General features: G+C 40.2%; 1 protein-coding gene across 6 annotated transcripts in view; it reads right to left on the bottom strand.

The window, feature by feature from the left end:
• LOC130369290 (POC1 centriolar protein homolog B-like) overlaps positions 1-19,491 on the bottom strand; it is a 133,511-nt gene that overhangs the window by 58,146 nt on the left and 55,874 nt on the right. For all 6 annotated transcript variants that reach the window (XR_008892714.1, XM_056574368.1, XM_056574367.1 and 3 more), the window contains exon 10: positions 16,662-16,745. Coding sequence is in view for 5 of the 6 variants with exons in the window: in XM_056574368.1 (XP_056430343.1) it covers positions 16,662-16,745 (84 nt within the window). In the remaining variant the exon portion in view is untranslated. The remainder of the gene's footprint in view (positions 1-16,661; positions 16,746-19,491) is intronic.

Raw genomic sequence — 19,491 nt, 5'->3', positions numbered from 1 at the left:
CTTTAGCCCCCATAGAGGACTATTACATAAAATTATTTTGATTGCATATACTGAACAATGCTATGCCATAGCATAGCATTCATCAGTGTAATCTGGCTTGATTGCTCCAGCCTGGATCTCAGACTTGGAGCAATCAAACACCAATGGTACAGCGAGGAGCAAGGTAGGGCGCCTCCCACTGTCCTCTCAGCTGTTTAGGATGCCGCAATTTCACCCCGGCGGTCCTGAACAGCCCGCTGAGCTAACCAACAACAGAAATCTCCCGTTTTAGACGCCGCAATCAAAGTTAATACTGGACATCAGCCCAATAGACGATGTCTGGTATTAGCCGCGGGTCCTGATTGTTAACCGGGACCCACCGAGTATGATGCGCGCTCACCTGCTGAGCGCGAGTCATACAGCGGGAGCCCACAGGTGGACGTAAATATACATCCATTTGCGGGAAGGGGTTAAGGAGGAAGGACGTACAGGCCCTTGCATCCTGGTACTTAAGCGGCTTTGAAGCGAGTGCAGTAGCTGTGCTCGTTTCAGAACAGTGAGTGTCGGCTACTATCAGTAGCCTCACACTCACTGCTTATGCCTCCTCCGCTATTTTGGCTCACGGAACCCCACGATCACGTCACGGAGGGTCCGTGAGCTCCACTGAGCTGCAGGAATCTTTCACTTTAGACGACGTGATCGGCATTGATCACAGTGTCTAAAGGGTTAAAAGCCAGGCAGCGGCGGGATCACCTCTGCCTGGCATTTAACCCTTTAGACAATGTGATCAATGCCGATCACGGCGTCTAAAGTGAAAGATTCTGGTAGCTCAGTGGAGCTCACGGACCCTCCGTGACCTGATCGTGGGGTTCCGTGAGCCAAAATAGTGGAGGAGGATCCCCTTACCTGCCTTCTGATGCCCGATCGCCAATTAAATGATTGCTTAATCAGGCTATATGAGTAGATCGCCGATAAAAAAAAATCAAATCCCCCTTATTTTCCAAAAATAACATATTTGGTATCGCCGCATGCGTAAATGTCCAAGCTATTAAAGGGGTACAAGTGATTTTCAAATCTATTTAACTTTCTGGCACCAGTTTATTTAAAAAAAAAAAGTTTTCCACAGGAGTACCCCTTTAAAATATAATTTTTATGATACTGCTCGGTAAACGGTAATCACAAATATATTGGAAAAAATTTATAAAAAGCGATCAAAAAGTCCCATCAAAACAAAAATAGTACCGATAAAAGCTACAGATCATGGCGCAAAAAAAGAGCCCTCACACATCCCTGTAAACAGAAAAATAAAAAGTTATAGGGGTCAGAAAATGACAATTTTATGCATACCAATTTTGATTAAAAAAAGTTAGCATTTTTTTTAAATAGTACAATAACAGAAAAACTATATAAATATGGTATAATTTTAATCGCAATAATAAGCATGAGGATAATGTATAATTTTTACCATAAAATGCACTGCGTGAAAACCAAACCACCCAAAAGTTGCAAAATTGCAGTTTTCTGATAAGTTTCCACCTGTAAATAATATTTTTTTGGTTGCACCATACATTTTATGGTTAAAAGAAAGATGTAATTACAAAGTACAATTGTTCGTGCAAAAAACAAGCCCTCATATGGGTCTGTAGGTGAAAAAATAAAATGGAGAGGATGAAAAAACAAAAATGCAAAAATAAAAATTGGACCGGACCTTAAAGGGGTACTCCGGTGGAAAACGTTTTTTTTTTTTTTTTTTAAATGAACAGGTGCCAGAAAGGTAAACAGATTTGTAAATTACTTCTATTAAAAAAATCTTTAACCTTCCATTACTTATCAGCAGCTGTATGCTACAGAATTTCTTTTTTGTCTTGTCCACAGTGCTCTCCGACACCTCTGTCCGTGTCAGGAACTGTCCAGAGTAGCATAGGTTTGCTATGAGGATTTTCTCCTGCTCTGGACAGTTCCTGATAGGGGCATCAGGTGTCAGCAGAGAGCACTGTCGACGAGACAAAAAAGAAATTCAAAAAGATAAGAACTTCCTGTGGATCAAAAAAGCAGCTGATAAGTACTGGAATGATTAAGGTTTTTTAATAGAAGTAATTTACAAATCTGTTTAATAACTTTCTGGCACCAGTTGATTTAAAAGAAAATGTTTTCCAGTGGAGTACCCCTTTAAGGACCAGGCCAATTTTATGTTTTCTTTATTCAGTGGGTCAAAATGATTAAAATGATACTCATCCATACAAACTTTTCTATTATTGTACTCCTTAAAAAAAATCTAACTTTTTGTACAAAATCATTATGTTTAACCCTTAAAGGGGTACTCCAGTGGAAAACATTTTTTTTTTAAACAACTGGAGCTAGAAAGTTAAACAGATTTGTAAATTACTTCTATTAAAAAAAAATCTTAATCCTTCCAGTACTTATCAGCTGCTGTATAGTATAGGGGAAGTTGTATTTCTTTCTGGAGTTCTATTTAGACTGACCACAGTGCTCTCTGCTGACATCTGTGTCCTTATCAGGAACTGTCTAGAGCAGGAGAGGTTTGTTATTGGAATTTACTTGTACTCCAGTTAGCAGAGAGCGCTGTGGTCAGACAGAAAAGAACTCCAGAAAGAAATGCAACTTCCTCTGTAGTATACAGCAGCTAATAGGTTCTGGAAGGATTAAGATTTTTTTTATAGAAGTAGTTTACAAATCTATTTAACTTTCTGACACCAGTTGATTTGAAAAAATTTGTTTTCCACCGGAGTACCCCTTTAAGGACTCATTTTGACCTTCAGGACAAGGCCAATTTTATTTTAGCATTTTCGTTTTTTCTTCTAAAAATCCTAACTCTTTTATATTTTCATCCACAGACTAGTATGAGGGCTTGTTTTTTGCGCGAACAGTTGTCCTGCATAATGACAGCACTCATTTTACCATAAAATGTATGGCACAACCAAAAAAAAAATACTATTTGTGTGGGGAAAGTAAAAAGAAAACGGCAATTTTGCAAATTGTGGAAGGTTTTGTTTTCATGCCGTACAATTTATGATAAAAATGACATGTGTACTCTATATTGTGGGCCAAAACGATTACAATGATATCCATGATTATATACTTTTCTATTATTGTTGCGCTTAAAAAAAAATTGTAAACTTTTTAACCAAATTAGTATGTTTAAAATCCTCCTATTTTGACGACCTATAACTTTTTCATTTTTCCATATAAGCGGCGGTATGAGGGCTCATTTGTTTGCGCCATGACCTGTACTTTTTATTGATTCAACATTTGTGTATATAGAACTTTTATTAATCTTTTTATAAATTTTTTTTTTTATAAAATGTGACAAAAAACAGCAACTTAGCACTTTTTTTTTTTACGTTCACCGTGCGGGATCAATAACATAATATTTTAGTAGTTCGGACATTTACCCACGCAGCGATACCAAATATGTGCATTATTATTATATATATATATTTTTTTACACTATGGGGGTAAAATGGGAAAAAAAAGGACATTTAACATTTTTATTGGGGGAGGGGATTTTTTCTATTTTCTTTTACTTTTTTTTTTTTTTTACACTTTCGATCCTTCGATTGCTAATACTGTGCAGTGCTATGCATAGGGCATAGCACTGGTCAGTGTTATCGGTGATCTTCTGCTCTGGTCTGCTCGATCTCAGACCAGAGCAGAAGACCCGTGGAAGGTGACACAGGCAGGTGAGGGGACCTCCGTGCGCCGTACTGGATGATTCGATAACCGCGGTAGCACTGCGGGCAATCCGATCATCCATATTTCTGACCGCAGTCCCGCAGATGCCATGATCTGATAGGTCAATGGCGGACACCGTATGGGATCATTAACATTTTTTTTTTGATAGATCAGACATTTATGCACGTGGCGATACCAAACATGTTTATTAAAACATTTTTTAGATGCTTTTTGGGGGTAAAATGTGAAAAAGGGACAATTTCCATTTTTATTGGGGGGAGGGGATTTTTCAATTTTTTTTAACTTTATTTTAAAAAAAATTTACTTTTGTTTTACATGGGGGACTATTTATAGCCATCACTTGATTGCTAATACTGTTCATTGCTATGCATAGGGCATAGCACTGATCAGTATTATCGGCTATCTTCTGCTCTGGTCTGCTCGAAAGCCACTTCACAATAGTCCTATGTTTTGCTCTTATCCATTCTTGTGTTTTAACTGTGTTTTGGATAATTATCCTGTTTGAGGATCCATGGCCTGCAACTGAGACCAAGCTTCCTGACATTGGGCAGCACATTTTGCTCCAGAATGCCTTCATATTCATACATCTCTTACTTCATATCCATGAGATTTCATTGCATGCTGTACAGATTTAATACATCGTATGCCAGATAAAGCAAAGCAGCCCCCGAAATATACCACGCCTTCTCCATGCTTCGCAATAGCTACTCTTTTCTTCATCCTCTTCATTTTTGCTTGTGCAAAAAGCTGATGTGACTTGCCAAAAATCTATATTTTTGTCTCCTCTGTTCAAAGGACATTCTGACAGAATATTTGTAGCTTGTCCTTTGGGCAGATGAGACAAGACTGGAGTTTTTTGGCAAGTCACATCAGCTCTATGTTTGCAGATGCATAACTGAAGCATACAAAGAAAAAGAACAATGGGGGACATGTATCAAAGATTATTTTGATTCTCCAATTTTGCGCAAGCAGTTTTTTTGCATCTTTTTTGCGTACATTCTGGTGGAGCATTTCCTCCAGAAGTGTATGTTTCAGTGTACCTTGGAGGGACATATTTAGTGCACTCAAATTTATTAACCGCGTACATTTCATTTACCCGCAGAAATCTTGCACAATGACCATATTTATGAGCCATCTTGGACTGCACGTAGCAAGATACTCTAAATCATCGATTTCATTTTTTAAAGAGTGGAGGTAAGAGGAGATTACTATATTTGCCCGCAATTTATGAAACTCATTGCACTTGATTGATAAATTTAGCGCATCTGCGCATAATTTAGAATTCGTCAAAAGGGGTAAACCGCTTCTACCATACACAAATAATGATATATGTCCCCCAATGTACCTACTGTGAAGTAGAACCCTGTATGGGACCGTTTCCCACTCCTGATGGATTTCTGACCATTACTGTCCACTCCTGCAACGTGTGTCCAATTCTGCCAGCTGCCAAAAACATTTTGTTATAGCCTTTAAAGAGAGCCCCTTGTGCCATTTCATTACCCATTTGGTCACCTCCTCTGACATTTCATAGGTTTGCAGGATTGTGCAGGATTTTACGGGACCCGCTGTATGTTCTTTGACTACCCGCTCAAGCCTAAAAATCGCCCACTCCCGCACGTTTTATATTGGATCCCAATCCCATTGCAGTCCTCTACTGTGAAGCATGTAGGAGGCTCAGTTATGTTTTGGGGCTGCTTTGTAGCATCTGGCACAGGGTGTCTTGTACAATGAAATCTCAAGACTATCAAGGCATCCTGAAGCGAAATGCGCTGCCCAGTGTCACAAAGCTTGTCGCAGGTCATGGGTACTCAAACAAAATAATGACATAAAACACCCAATAAATTGCTTAATTGCAGTGACAGACTCAACTAAATATTAAGTTAAGGGACCATCATTTTTGTCCAGGACAGTTTTATTATTTTGTTGAACCACAATTCAAAAGCAATGTCTGATTTTCATCACTTAATTTTTTGTAAATGTTATTCCTTTTTACTTTTGTCAATTACAAGTTATTTCAGGGAGCATTGTGGCTTTTTCTGTCATTAACGGAAGGGTACTAACAATTTTATCCACGTTTGTATATATGCTGCCATATCATAATGAAATATTCTAAACTTTAAATATTGCAGGACTTTCAAGTCTTCTATAAACAAATAAAAAATCCTTTAGGTTCACTAAACAATTATGCACAATGATATTCATTTTCTATATTTTCTATATTCTATAAAGCAATACATCAGGGCAGCCTATTATTATGTAACATTTCATTTGTAAAAGGTCTATAGACAAGGATTATTACATTGCCCCAGCAGGTTGTCAGAATGCATTGGGGATTTGAACTGTGCCAGCCGTACACTACTGCACAAATAAACTCTCTAAATTATTCTCCAAAAGACAAGCTTTAACCATGACAGCTTCCCATGAGAGAGGGATCATGCCTCTGATGACAGTAGAGATGTCACTTTGAGCAGAACTATTTTCAGCTGCAGTGTTCAGAGGACTAGTGGGGAATAACTGTAAGAAAACCAATACTAGTGATGTTGCTATTAATATCAGCCCTGCGGAAGTCTAGCTTTTCATTGCCTCTCTTTCCATAGCTGTAATCCTAAGGGAGTCAAAATGTGCATTGCCTAGCAGACATTACTTGTTGTTCTATTATTTTTTTATTAACAAAAATATGATGCATATGATAAGCTTTTCCTTTCGAGCACATATCGCTGCATATTATCGTAGATTTATGGGGATGTGCACAAAGTGTTGTATTTTTTTCATTCTGGTCATAACACTACTTTAAGGAATAGGCCTAGAATAAGGTGACATTGTCACTTACTCTGCTGTAATTGAACAGGATGCTTAAAAAATAAAGTGTGCTGTACATTAACGCCTATATTTCTGTTTCAATAATTATGATTGAAGTTTTTTTTTCAGTTTCATAAGAAAACCAGACATGCCCACAGAATATGTATAAGGTTGCCCTTATTTCCACTGTACCGCCAACACAGGGGGGAGTAGTCAGGGTAAATAAGTGCTAGCTTTTCAGGTGTATAATACCATTGTAGTGTAGTTTTGGTCAAGGATTCCACATGAGAGACGCACTGAAAGGCTCTATGTGCCGTTTGAAATACCCTCTTCCAGTCCTGTTCTTCTATAGTGGTACCTAGTGTCATTTCCCAGGTACGGAAAGGGTGGGATTTGCGAAACCTGGCAGAATGTGTTATATCATGCTCAGCCCTTTTAAATTACTATTCAAAAAAGCCAGTATCGCTGTGTGAGGACGGATACTCAAAGGGGTCAAGGTGTTAAGGAAATGTCTGTAGATACATGTAGAAGTCTCTCTTGTGCATGTAATATTTAGACTGTAGCTATTGGAATGTCAGTAATCATCCCGCATCATGTTAGTGTCTGACATGAGTGATGCCGTGGATGGTCCACCTTTGTATATCTAGCTGAGGGATAGAGGCCTGGATGAAAGCGAGAGGGAGAGAATTTACTGAGGCAATACCATCAGCAGTCAACTATTTTGGCCAAGGTCAACTATTTTAACCAAGCATTGTACAATGTTTTAATGATAGGGTTGTGTAACGGTAATTGGGAGATGGCGTCCCAAAGAGGATGCCACAGCACGTCTGAGATATGGTAAGGGAATGTATAGGTGTGTTCTATATGCACCCAAAGTTTGTCCAAGCACCCCTTCCACCAGCCACGCAAAGAGCTGACCAAGGTGGCTATGTAATAACCATGAAGGTTCGGCAGACCCAGACCGCCCGCTTCTTTTGCTTTAGTTAAAATAGAAGATGCCAATCTAGGCTTCTTGCCCGCCCATACAAATTTGGTCAAGAGCGCCTGAGCTGCAGAGAAAAAGGAATTAGGGACAGCAATGGGTAAGGTCCTGTAAAGATACAGAAACTTTGGTAGTAAAAACATTTTAAATGTAGCTACCCGGCCTACCCAAGAAATATCATATCAAGCTCGTCTGCTGGTTTCTTCTTACATGGTTTTCAAGAAAGGTTCATAATTAATCTGATATAAGAGTTTGTGGGGAGAAGCTAGTTTTATGCCTAAGTAAGTTACGTCAGAAGTAAGCCTGTTAAAAGAATATGTATGTTTGAGTAGTTGTATCATCTGTCCATCCATGGAGAGAGGAAGGGCTTGCGTTTTTGAGGCGTTAAGGTGGTAGTATGATAGGGCACCGAATTTGTGGATAACATCTAGGGCAACAGAGGCAGAGAGTGTAGGCTGGGTGAGGATAATATCATCTGCATATAGGGAGATTAGATGTTGCCTATTTCCAATAAAGACCCCTGACATCTCTGCATGGGCGCGAATAGCTTGTGCAAGGGGCTCCAAGCATAAAATGAAGACGAGGGGGGAAAGGGGACACCCCTGCCTTGTGCCATTGGTAATGTTCAGCAGACAGTGCCCCATTAGCAAATACTCAAGCCAGGTTTGGGAAGTGTCACTATCAATGCTTGTAGATTTTCCTTAAATTATATAGGGAACAGTAAAAAGCTTGGAAACAGTCAGCTATACCTTGTACTAAGTGGGCAATGCGGGAGCGGTCATGCCTTGCCTTTAAAAATGGGATTTTCCTGCTGTATTTATTTTGCGAATAATAATTTGCTTTTGTTCTCTTAAGGTTTTTCTCTTAGTGAAATAGATGAAGACCCCTAAGGTTTTGGCGGAGAGAGGACAGCTGTGCGGCCAATTCAGTTGATGGGAAAGATTTATTTTGCGCCTCTAGAGCTCGCATCTTGTTTAAAACTTCGGCTAGTTGGGCGTCTCTCTTTTTTACTAATAGATCGATATTTAATTTAAAAAAATCTCTAATGTAGGCTTTGTGACAGGTCCACAAGGTGAAAGCGTCCACCCCTGGAGTTGCATTAGCGGAGATAAAGTCAGTGAGGTCTTTCTGCAGTCGCTGGACATGGTCCAAGCAGGACAATAAGAAAGGGCTCGCTCTCCAGAGATATGTAGGAGAGGTTTTAGAGCTTTCCTGCAATGACATAGATATGGCCGCATGATCTGACAAGATATAACTTTAATGGTAGATGCCACAAAATTAGAAAGCAGGGATCGTTCCACCAAGAACATGTCCAAGCGAGAATATGTGTTGTGAGTCAGAGAATGGTGTGTGAAATCTTTTTCATTTGGATGCTGTATGCGCCATATGTCATATAATTCTTCAGACCTGAGTAAGTGAGCTAAAGAGGGAGATGATATGCGTGCAGTGGAAGTGAAGTGTACAGACGGGTCTGCAACCAAATGAAAGTCCCCACATATAACCAGCGGGCCCTTCTTTATGCTGTGGATGAGTTTTAAAGTGCTGCGAAGGAAGCGGTGCTGGCCCAGATTGGGCGCACACAATGGTACTAGAGTGTATGGCATGTTATTTATAGTGCAGGAAAGAATAATATATCGCCCCCGAGGATCGCTAACTAGATCAGTCATAATAAAGGCTACTGTGTTTTATGATGTGAATGCAAGATATGCGGAAAGGATGGGTGTTTCAATCTAAAAGCATCCTTATCTAAATGGTGCGTCTCCTGAGCGCTTATTACATCAGCTCCCTATGATGTAGCCTCCCTCCACAAATAAGCACATTTATAACGGCTATTGAGACGGTTTACATTAAAAATGACTAATTTGATTACTATAATTTAACAAAAAAAAGCATGATAATAGTTGGCAGTAATATATAAGGAGTGGTCCACAAATGCCTCCCAGCCAGCGAGCTCGGGCCATAATTGAGCGGACAATGCTCCAAGGACAAAAGATCACATGGATCGTGTCTTCGTGGTGGATTAGGAGACGTACCGGAAAACCCCAGCGGTATTGAATATTTGCTGACCATAGCGTGGAGGTAACAGGTTGTAAAGCTCAGCAAAGCTGTAGAGTGGCCGCTGAGGGGTCAGTGTAGATAGCCACATGATGGTAGGGGGCTGTAGCCCGCCATTAGTGCAAGCAAAGTTAATCAGTTTCTCTTTAACAGTAAAGAAATGTACCCTTGCCAGGACGTCCCTGGGGACGGATTCATCAAGATGCTTAGGTCGGGGCACCAGATGTGCCTGGTCAATTTCAAGCTCTTGAGGTGTGCATGAGGGCAGTGCAGCTTTTATAAGAGAGCGGACATAGGTAGGTATATCTGCAGGCACCACAGATTCCAGAATTTCACGCAGTTTGATGTTATTGCGTCTGCTGCGGTCTTCTAAGTCGGCAACTTTTGCTTTAATCGCGGCAATGTCATCTTCCGCTGCATTGTGAGAGTCAATAACTTCATTATGAGAGGCAGCAAACTCTCCAAATTTTGCCTCAATGTGATCAACCCTGGCCCCCAGGTCCTCCACAGAAGTATATAATGGGTTAATCATAGCTAGAATGTCCTTTTTAAAGGATTTTTTAAGTAGCATATACTTCATTTGGGTGTCTGTCACAGCTGTATTAGTGACAGAAAACAGTTGCAGCTCATCTTCCTCTGCAGAGGGAAAGGCAGCAGCAGATCTCCAGTCAGCTGGAGGTTGGTGTCTGGGCAGTGGGGAGCCGTGCAGCTGCTGCTGCGATACGGGGCTGGGTGGAGGAGTCGCCCCCTGTTCAGAGAGAGAAGGAGGCCTGGATGAGGGGAAAGCCGACAGGAACCTGCGGGCTGCAGCGCTGAGAGATGCTGGGAGAAGACTATGCAGATGTCGGTAACTCAGAGGTGTACTGGAGATGAGGACCGCGCAGTTCGGGTTCCGACATGGATCTCCTATGAGTGGCAGGAGAGGTTGCAACGGCTGTGGTGAATGCTGCTCAGGTCCTGTGTTCTGTTGGTGCCATCTTGCGCAGAGGGCCGCCGCTGTGAAAAGTGAAATTTCGCCAGCGATTTATGCTTGCTGGCTTTCTTTTTGCACGCCGGCATGATGGGCAGTGTATCCCATTGCTTGTGGGTGTCAGGCTGTCCCTGGATAATGCTGTGGGGTTGCTAAACAGGGCTGAAATTAGAAGAGCTCCACTACACTGCGGCCATTCAGTTCGGCAGCCAGGCCACGCCCCCCTACAGCTTATATTTTTATTACAAGCAACATGGTGGAATTTCTGGTGTGCTTATGTACGAAGGCAGCAGAGAGCTCCAAAACTGTCTTTCCTGTAACCAGTGCTGTGGAGTCGGAGTCGGACGAAATTTTGGGTACCTGGAGTCGGCAAACAATGCACCGACTCCGACTAAATTTAGATTGGAATAAAAAAAAAAAGCAAGTTTAAATGTCCCAATTCCCAAAAAGTTATAATTAATGACTTCCCTACTGTAAGAATAAAGACCAATGCATGCAGTGCCTTACGTAACCGCAAAACGAACACGTTAAGTGACCGTGAAGAAGCTTTTCATGTGCTTCACTATATGGCACACAACGCACAATTAGGAGCGGCAATACTTATACTTTCCATAGTGTTGCGTTCTGCTGTTACAGGGAACCCATGGGTAACCTAGCCTCTCACTGATAAGGAATTAAGTAAATATGTTTTTTGCAGGACTAGAGACACTTATATATAAGTGAAGGGAATGGAGGGTCAATAGTTCAAGACTAAAGCTGTAAACCATTGGAAAAACTGCTGCAATTCAGCTAAGGCTACAAAAACTTGTAAACTCTGATTGTTAGCTTAAACTTTAAACATGACTATGGGATTCTACTAGGGAATCATGTTTTATAATAAATGCACCTTCCAGGATCCTCCCATTGCCCTAACTTCAGCAGCAGATCAGCACACAAAAAGGAGAAGGCAGCAGCTTCTGCCCAAGTATCTCTCTCTGCTAGAAGAGCTTAGAAGAACTTGGTGGAACAGCTTCTTGGATTCAACTGTAAGTGTTTATAAATACATTCACATATTAATACAGAGGAGTCGGAAGTACAAAAGTCTGCGGAGTTGGAACATTTATCTACCGACTCCACAGCCCTGCCTGTAATCACTGCTTCCTACTATCTCCATCAGTTCTTCAGTGTCTACCAGCTCTCTTTTGTTCCCCTTTACCTTCTGGGCCATGGACAAGTATCAAAATTTACTCCCTTACCTAACTCCCAACTGGATAACTGCAAGGCTAAGAGGGTGCTGAAAATACATCCCAGTCACAGAACGTGGGTCTCCTTCTCTCTCTCAATCTGACTCTGCGGGTAGCAAGTTTTCTTATGAGGATTTCCTGGAGCCTGGACTGAATACTTCAGGCAAGACTCTGGTCATAGAAAAGGCCAAACACATAATGCCAGACATCAAAAAAGGGTCTCCCTCTATTCTGGACAGATAACTGACCTGGAGGCCAGGTTGAGCATGTTTTGGATGAGCTCAACTATAGTCTTAACTACAAAGTGTTGCTAAGTACAACTTAGTCCTTAGAAAGAGGATCTAGAAAATGGCTTATATGAGAAGCTTGGTGGGTCTGCCTTAATCTATTGCTTAGAATCAACAACAATTTTCCCGGGGTACTGTTCAGCATCCCTGCATGCTGCTAATGGTGTCTGGCAGCGTCTGTTATCCTCTCCCCATACGGATCTTATCCATCAGTCTGAGTCTTGACAGTATCAGTCACCTTACTTATCTATCATTATTCAGGATATTTTTTAAGTGGTTATTTATCAAAAGTCACTGTTGGACCAACATTTTACTATGGGACTGTTATTTCTTAGTCACATACAATGTTAATCCCGGAGCAACCATAATATTTGCGTTATGAAGAAATATGTTGGATGCATAGGATTTTGATATATATCTAGGTTGTGCATCATATGAGAACACTAGTGACATAATAATTTGATATGTATAGTTATATATGTAACAAATGGATTCTCCACCTGGTCATTTCATAGTCAGTCAGGGGGTGATACCATGTGGCACTTCTCTCTGACATATCAGGGCCAGCTTTTGATTTATGCATACCTGTCTGATTAAGTTTAAATGGGCACTCTTATTAAAACTAATTTTTGCTATTGCACTACTTATGGTAAAAAAAAAAAAAAGTTTTGTTTTATTTGTGCTTTAAAAAGCTCAAGAGCACATTTTCCTCCATCTCATACACAGACTTTGGACCGAAGCCCAAACACAGGAAGGGCAGCCTGGAGTTAAAGGGATTATCCAGGAAAAAACTTTTTTTTATATATCAACTGGCTCCAGAAAGTTAAACAGATTTGTAAATTACTTCTATTAAAAAATCTTAATCCTTTCAGTACTTATGAGCTGATGAAGTTGAGTTGTTCTTTTCTGTCTAAGTGCTCTCTGATGACAAGTGTCTCGGGAACCGCCCAGTTTAGAAGAAAATCCCCATAGCAAACCTCTTCTACTCTGTGCAGTTCCCGAGACAAGCAGAGATGTCAGCAGAGAGCACTGTTGCCAGACAGAAAACAACAACTCAACTTCAGCAGCTGATAATTAATGAAAGGATTAAGATTTTTTAATAGAAGTAATTTACAAATCTGTTTAACTTTCTGGAGCCAGTTTATGTAAAAAACAAAAAAAAAGTTTTTTCCTGGAATACCCCTTTAAAATCAACATTTGTCACTGTCCGATATTTATAAGTTGCTCAAACAGCAAGCTTTCACACATATTCCCGCTCCCTCTTCTTGGAAAAAAAGACATCCCAACTACTCTCCCAAAAGTGGGTCCACCACTTAAATTTTTGTAAATATTTCTTTTATATCTCTTCATGTGACAACACTGAAGAAATTAAACTCTGCTACAATGTAAAGAGAACACAGCCTTTATAACAGTGTTTAAAGGGGTTATCCAGGAAAAAAACTTTCTGGAGCCAGTTGATAAAAAAAATAAAAATAAAAAAAAGTTTTTTCCTGGAATACCCCTTTAATCTGTATACCCTCAAATTAACCAAACACACAGTCACCAATTTCTAAAGCTTGGTAACACAAGTGACTACACCCCTAAGTGAAAATGTCCACATTGGGCACAATTAGCCATTTTCCTTCCCTCTTGTCATGTGACTTGTTAGCGTTACAAGGTCTCAGGTCTTTTAAAATTGGTGTTTTGGCTCTCACACTCTCTAGTACAGGTCAGTGGAAGTAACATAACATAAAAACTTCGAATCTAAAAAATAAAAATTGTTGCTCTTCATAAAAGATAGCCTAGGCTATAAGAAGATTGCCAGGACCAAAATGAAAGAACTAATCTGCTATAGACAACTGCATCACTCTTCCTCTATACAGTTTTTGATAAATCTCACCATCAATGTCTATATAAGGTATCGCAGATAAATGCATATTAGAGCTAAAACCAAGCCATGAGGAAGGAAAGAACGGACACAAGATCATGTAGAGACAACGACTTGGTGACAGGTACAAAAAAAAAAAAAAAAAAAAAAAAGTTCTGTGCACTGAAAGTTCCCAAGAGTACAGTGGACTCGATAATTCGAAATTGGAAGAAGTTTAGAACAACCAAAACTCTTCCTCGAGCTGGTCACCCCACCAAACTAAATAACTGGGGAAGTAGGGCCTTGATCAAAGAGGTGACCCAAAATCCAGTGATCACTCCAGAGATCCTGTAAGCAGATGGGAGAAACTTCAAGGTGATCAACAATCACTGCAGCACTTCACCAATATGAGCTTTATGGCAGAGTGGCCAAAAAGTCTGCCTGGAGTTTGCAGAAAAGCACCTTAAAATTCCTTAGACTGTGAGAAACAAGATTCTCTGGTCCGATAAAAGCAAAATTGAACTTTATGGCTTCAATTCTAAGTGTCTTGTCTGGAAGAAACCAGGCACTGCTCATGACCTTCCCAATACCATCTCTACAGTGAAGCATGATGGTGGCTGCATAATGTTGTGGGGGTGTTTTTCAGTTGCTGGGTGATACATATGTATCTGTTCCCATTCTAGCACCGGCTTTGCCTCCCATTAGGCCAGGCCAATGAGGAGGTGCAGGAGCCAGGCCAATCAGCTGCGGTGTCGGTGGCTACGCCTCCCAGAGGCAGACTGTTTAAAATCCTCATGGTCTCTAAGTTCCTGCCCTTGTTAGGTGAATTTTCCCTGCACTTGCATTTGTACTATATATTGTGGACCTATCTGTATATCTGTATAGCGGTTATAAAAAAAAAAAAAAAAAAAAACATATAAGATGGGTATCATTTTAACCGTATTGACCCACAGAATAAAGAAAACATGTACATTTTTACCGTAAAGTGTACAGCGTGAAAACAAAACCTTCCAAAATTTGCTAAATTGCGGGTTTCTTTTCAATTTCCCCACATGAATAATATTTTTTGGGCTGCGCTGTACATTTTATGGTAAAATGAGTGATGTCATCACAAAGGAAAATTGGTCATGCAAAAAACAAGCCCTCATATGGGTCTGTGGATGAAAACATAAAAAAGTTATGATTTTTTAGAAGGCGAGGAGGAAAAAACGAAAATGCAAAAATAAAATTGGCCTGGTCCTTAAGGGGTTAAACCTTTGTCTGCTGACTTGGTACCTTTTGCCTGACTGTTGCTGACCAGAACTGAATAAAAATTATTGACACCCCTGGGTCAAAGTTTTATTTTCCAACAAGAAAATTACCCTAAGCAAAAAGCCAAAACAACACAAGAGTGACTTAGGGACAACTGTGTGAATATCCTTGAGTGGCCCAGCCAAAGCATGATTTGAACCCAGGCCTTCATCTCTGGAGAAACTTGACAATGACTGTCCACTGACGGTCCCCATCCAACCTGACAGCTTGAGAGAATCTACAGAGAAATATGGCAGAAAATTCCCAAATCTCAGTGTGTAAAACTTGTGGTATGATAACCAAGAAGACTGGAGGGGGTAATCACTTCCAAAAATGCTTTAAATGGGCACTGTCATTAAAACTAATTTTTCTATTGCACTCCTTATGGTTAATAAAAAATCTTTAAACTGTACTTTGCATAAAAAAATGAAGTTTTCTATGTTTTATTTGTGTTTGAAAAAGCTGCCAATAGGTGTCTCCCTACTTGTCCACAGCACATTTCCACATCTCTTGCATAGACTTTGGACTACTGCTGGCCTGGCAGAAGTCCAAAATCAAGAGATGCAGTCTGGAGTGCTGAGGAGTGTGTGTGCAGCCTAAGCCAATCATAGCTCATCTCACACTGAACAGCTACGGGCTGGGCTGTGTGGCAGAGTGAGGGAGCACGTTCTCCCCTGTATAGCTTCAGATGATGTCACAGCCTGAAGGGGAACACCCCTTCCCAGTCTGTGAATCTGACTGAGACTGAGCAGAAAATACAGAGCAATATCAAGGTAGAAAACTAAAAAATAATAAAAATAAAGGCAGGGGCTGGTTTATTATGATGGGGGTAGTGAACTGGGAGGATTATAAAATTTAACAAGATCATGACAGGTACTCTAACTTAATACTGAGTAAAGGGTCTATATACTTATGTCAATTAAATATTTAACATTTTTCCTTTTGAATAAATTAGCAATGATTTTTAACATTCTGTTTACACTTTGCCATTATGAGGTATTGAGTGCAGTATGATGGAGTATAAATCATTATTATTTTTTTTTTTAATTTTATTTCAAAGCTGCAACATAACAAAATGTGAAAAAGTGAAAGTGTCTGAAAACTTTCTGAATGCGTTGTAAGTCTGATCATGGAGGCCCCATCAACCACTAAAATGGGCTTCCCAGGCCCCCCATTTCCCTGCACAGTTGCAGTTATGAGGCTGTTAAATGGAGTGGTGGTTATTAATGTGCACTATGACTCCATTCATAAAAGTTTTGATTGCTATACTTTGCTCATTTCAGTTTGCTCCATAGAAATGGGTGAAGCTGAAGAGGGCAAGTAAAGCAAACGCTGCAAATGTGCAGTGAAGAGAAACCATAATTCTATGACATATTAGGTCATCTCAGACCGGATTCCCCTTTCAAATCAGTCTGAATAATCCATATGAACTATGCATCTGCTATTTTACTATAATATTTTGTTATGACTACAAAATAGCTTATAGATCTCAGTTTTTTATTATTCATATTACTACCTGTTCATCGGAAGCAATGTTTCTAACATCCAAGATGGGAGGATTGAAGGCTTGTGTATCTGCCACTTCAAACATGGGATTTATCTGCAGAATAGAAGAGAAAAGGCCATGTCTTACAATGACAATGAAACAGGTACTTGAAGCTGTAGTCAATAGGAGCATCACATCAAACACTCCAAAGACAGGATTTCAGTATTATTAAAGGGGTACTCCTGTGGAATTTTTTTTAGAAAGTTAAACAGATTTGTAAATTACTTCTATTAAAAAATCTTAATCATTTCAGTGCTTTTTAGGGGCTGTATACTACAGAGGAAGTGCTTTTCTTTTTGGATTTCTCTTCTGTCATGACCACAGTGCTCTCTGCTGATCTCTGCTGTCTATTTTAGGAACTGTCCAGAGCAGCATATGTTTGCTATGGGGATTTTCTCCTGCTCTGAACAGTTCCTAAAATGGACAGCAGAGGTCAACAGAGAGCAATTAAGAGAGCAATCTGTTAAACTTTTTGGTACCAGTTGATTTAAAAAATGTTTTCCACAGGAGTACCCCTTTAAGGAAATACAAAGATTCTATAACAAAGCCCATGAATAAATCAGTCTGTATATGAGTATGACTAAAAATTATTAAAAACCTGTAAGATTACTGATAATACATTTAGCTGAAAATATTCAGAATAATATAATATATATCGTGGATGGATAGACAATGTGTTGTAGTTCCACTGTATAAGCAAGGGATTTAGAAACATTTAACAGGTACTCAGACTCATTACTTCATGCACCAAGACACACATTAGGCACATTAATAGAATATTCTTTTCCTGAACTTCTCAAATTCTAGGCATCAGCAATGACCTATAGTGGGAAAACTAAAGGCAGCTCTACAACCTCGCATGAGACAGTAAAAGCCACTTTACATGGGCCGATGGGGACACAAGGTTCAGTCTATCATGCAGCCGCACCCCCCCAATTGGTTGATGTGCAGTCAAAAAATGGGATTGGCCGACAAACAGGTGGTTTATCATTTGTCAGCTGATCACTGTCCCTAATATTCCTACAAATACTCATTTACCATGTAGCTATCCTAAGGGCCTTTAGTAGATCTTGTATGTGCTGCATGATTGGAGGACACAGCAATAGTTCTAAAGATGCTGAGTGTGGGGAGTGTTCTGACTGCTGAGCTGAGCAGACGCATGCTGAATTACCTCCTCTCTGAATCCATGAGTATGTTGACCTAATCCTGGACCTCTTTAGTTACCCAACAGATCTGAACCAGGTTGAGATCCACTGGACCCACTTATGAGTCCGATCCGTAGACAAGCAGCCACTACTGAAAAGCTAAAAACTTTTGCACACTCAGGGTCTCAAAATGGCGCTGGCTACTGGACTGTGGCAGGAGAACGAGCTTCAGGGGAGGGGGAGATATACAAGATATACAGGGTGTTGCTCAGCTGCCATAAAAATACCAAATTTTTTATATACATGATCAATGCCGTACTTAATATAGATAATAGCAAAGTTAAACAGAATCATAAATAATCATAAACAATAATCAATATACAGCATATAGGGAAAAACCATTACCACAGGCACTGGAGCAACACCACCCGTACGCTGGCGTTTTGGCAAATGCCTTTGCACTTTTTAGGGGCCAAGATGAAAAGGGACCTTGTCCCAGTGAAAGCTATATGGAGGGACATAATTTGGTGGACAAGGATTGGAATGAGGCACTCTCCTCTAACCTGTATGTGTCACCAGCTACTGATAACAAGCTCATTCAACGATATATGTCTCACTAATGTTATCTCACACCTCTCTTGTGGGATGCCTGGTACTACCGGAACTCAAGAGCCGTCTGTTGGGCCTTTTCGATGCAGAGCAGCGCAAAGCCATTGCCTTGAAGTGGATGGACCCTACAGTTTCCACTTTATCGGAATGGAAAAAGTTTGTTTAATACCACTGTCAATTATGAACACCTTGAGGGGAGATTTATCAAAACCTGTTCAGAGAAAAAGAGTTGCCCGTAGCCCAGATTGCTTCTCATTTTTCAGAGGCCTTTAAAAAAAGAAAGATCTGAAGCAACTTTTCATCTGGACAGGTTTTGATAAATCTCCCTCCTTCTCTTTAAACAAAGGAAATGTTCGGCTAAATTAAAGCTTGGGGGGGGGGGGGGGGGGGGTATAGTGTCATGCTTCTTGTACTTGCTACACTGCCAATAGGTTCCTTAGCCTTCAAAATGCTCTTTTACAGGTACTCCCTTATAAAAGGATTCAGACAATTTCCGTTGGATAAATGGGGGCCATCTCATTCCCTTTATTCTTAATGACTAAGTTTAGTCATTAGGTAAGAAACCTATACTCCCTTTTTTATTCTACATGTGGTTGTTGTTGTTTGTAGAGGTTTATGTTACCCTTTATTGGCTGTATTGATTGAATACATACTTTCTACTAAGGGCCGACACTGTAGTCAACAAGAGTCCTCCACCTGCCAGCATTGTATACTGCATTTCATTTGTATATCCTTGTTAATTGTTGTTCAATAAGACGAGTAAAGAAAATGAATAAACATATGTAAACATATACTGATGTCAGGCTTTCCTAGGATAAAACAAGGTTTTATTATTCTGCATTGCTGTACTGTACTCTGTGCTGGTGATCGTGAGTAGGAGTCTGATGTAGTCATGAGATGCATTGGTTACACCTCCCTCCTGCCACCGGATGCCTGCAATTGAGAGATTATACTCTGTAAAGCTGGTGGAGGCAGGCGGTATCCAATGCATCTCATGAATTAGATTCATACTTACAATTGCCAGCAAAAATTACAGTGCATGGCTG

Source organism: Hyla sarda, chromosome 4 (genome assembly GCF_029499605.1).
Source record: "Hyla sarda isolate aHylSar1 chromosome 4, aHylSar1.hap1, whole genome shotgun sequence".
Taxonomy (NCBI): domain Eukaryota; kingdom Metazoa; phylum Chordata; class Amphibia; order Anura; family Hylidae; genus Hyla; species Hyla sarda.
This window is presented reverse-complemented; position numbering and strand designations above follow the sequence as displayed.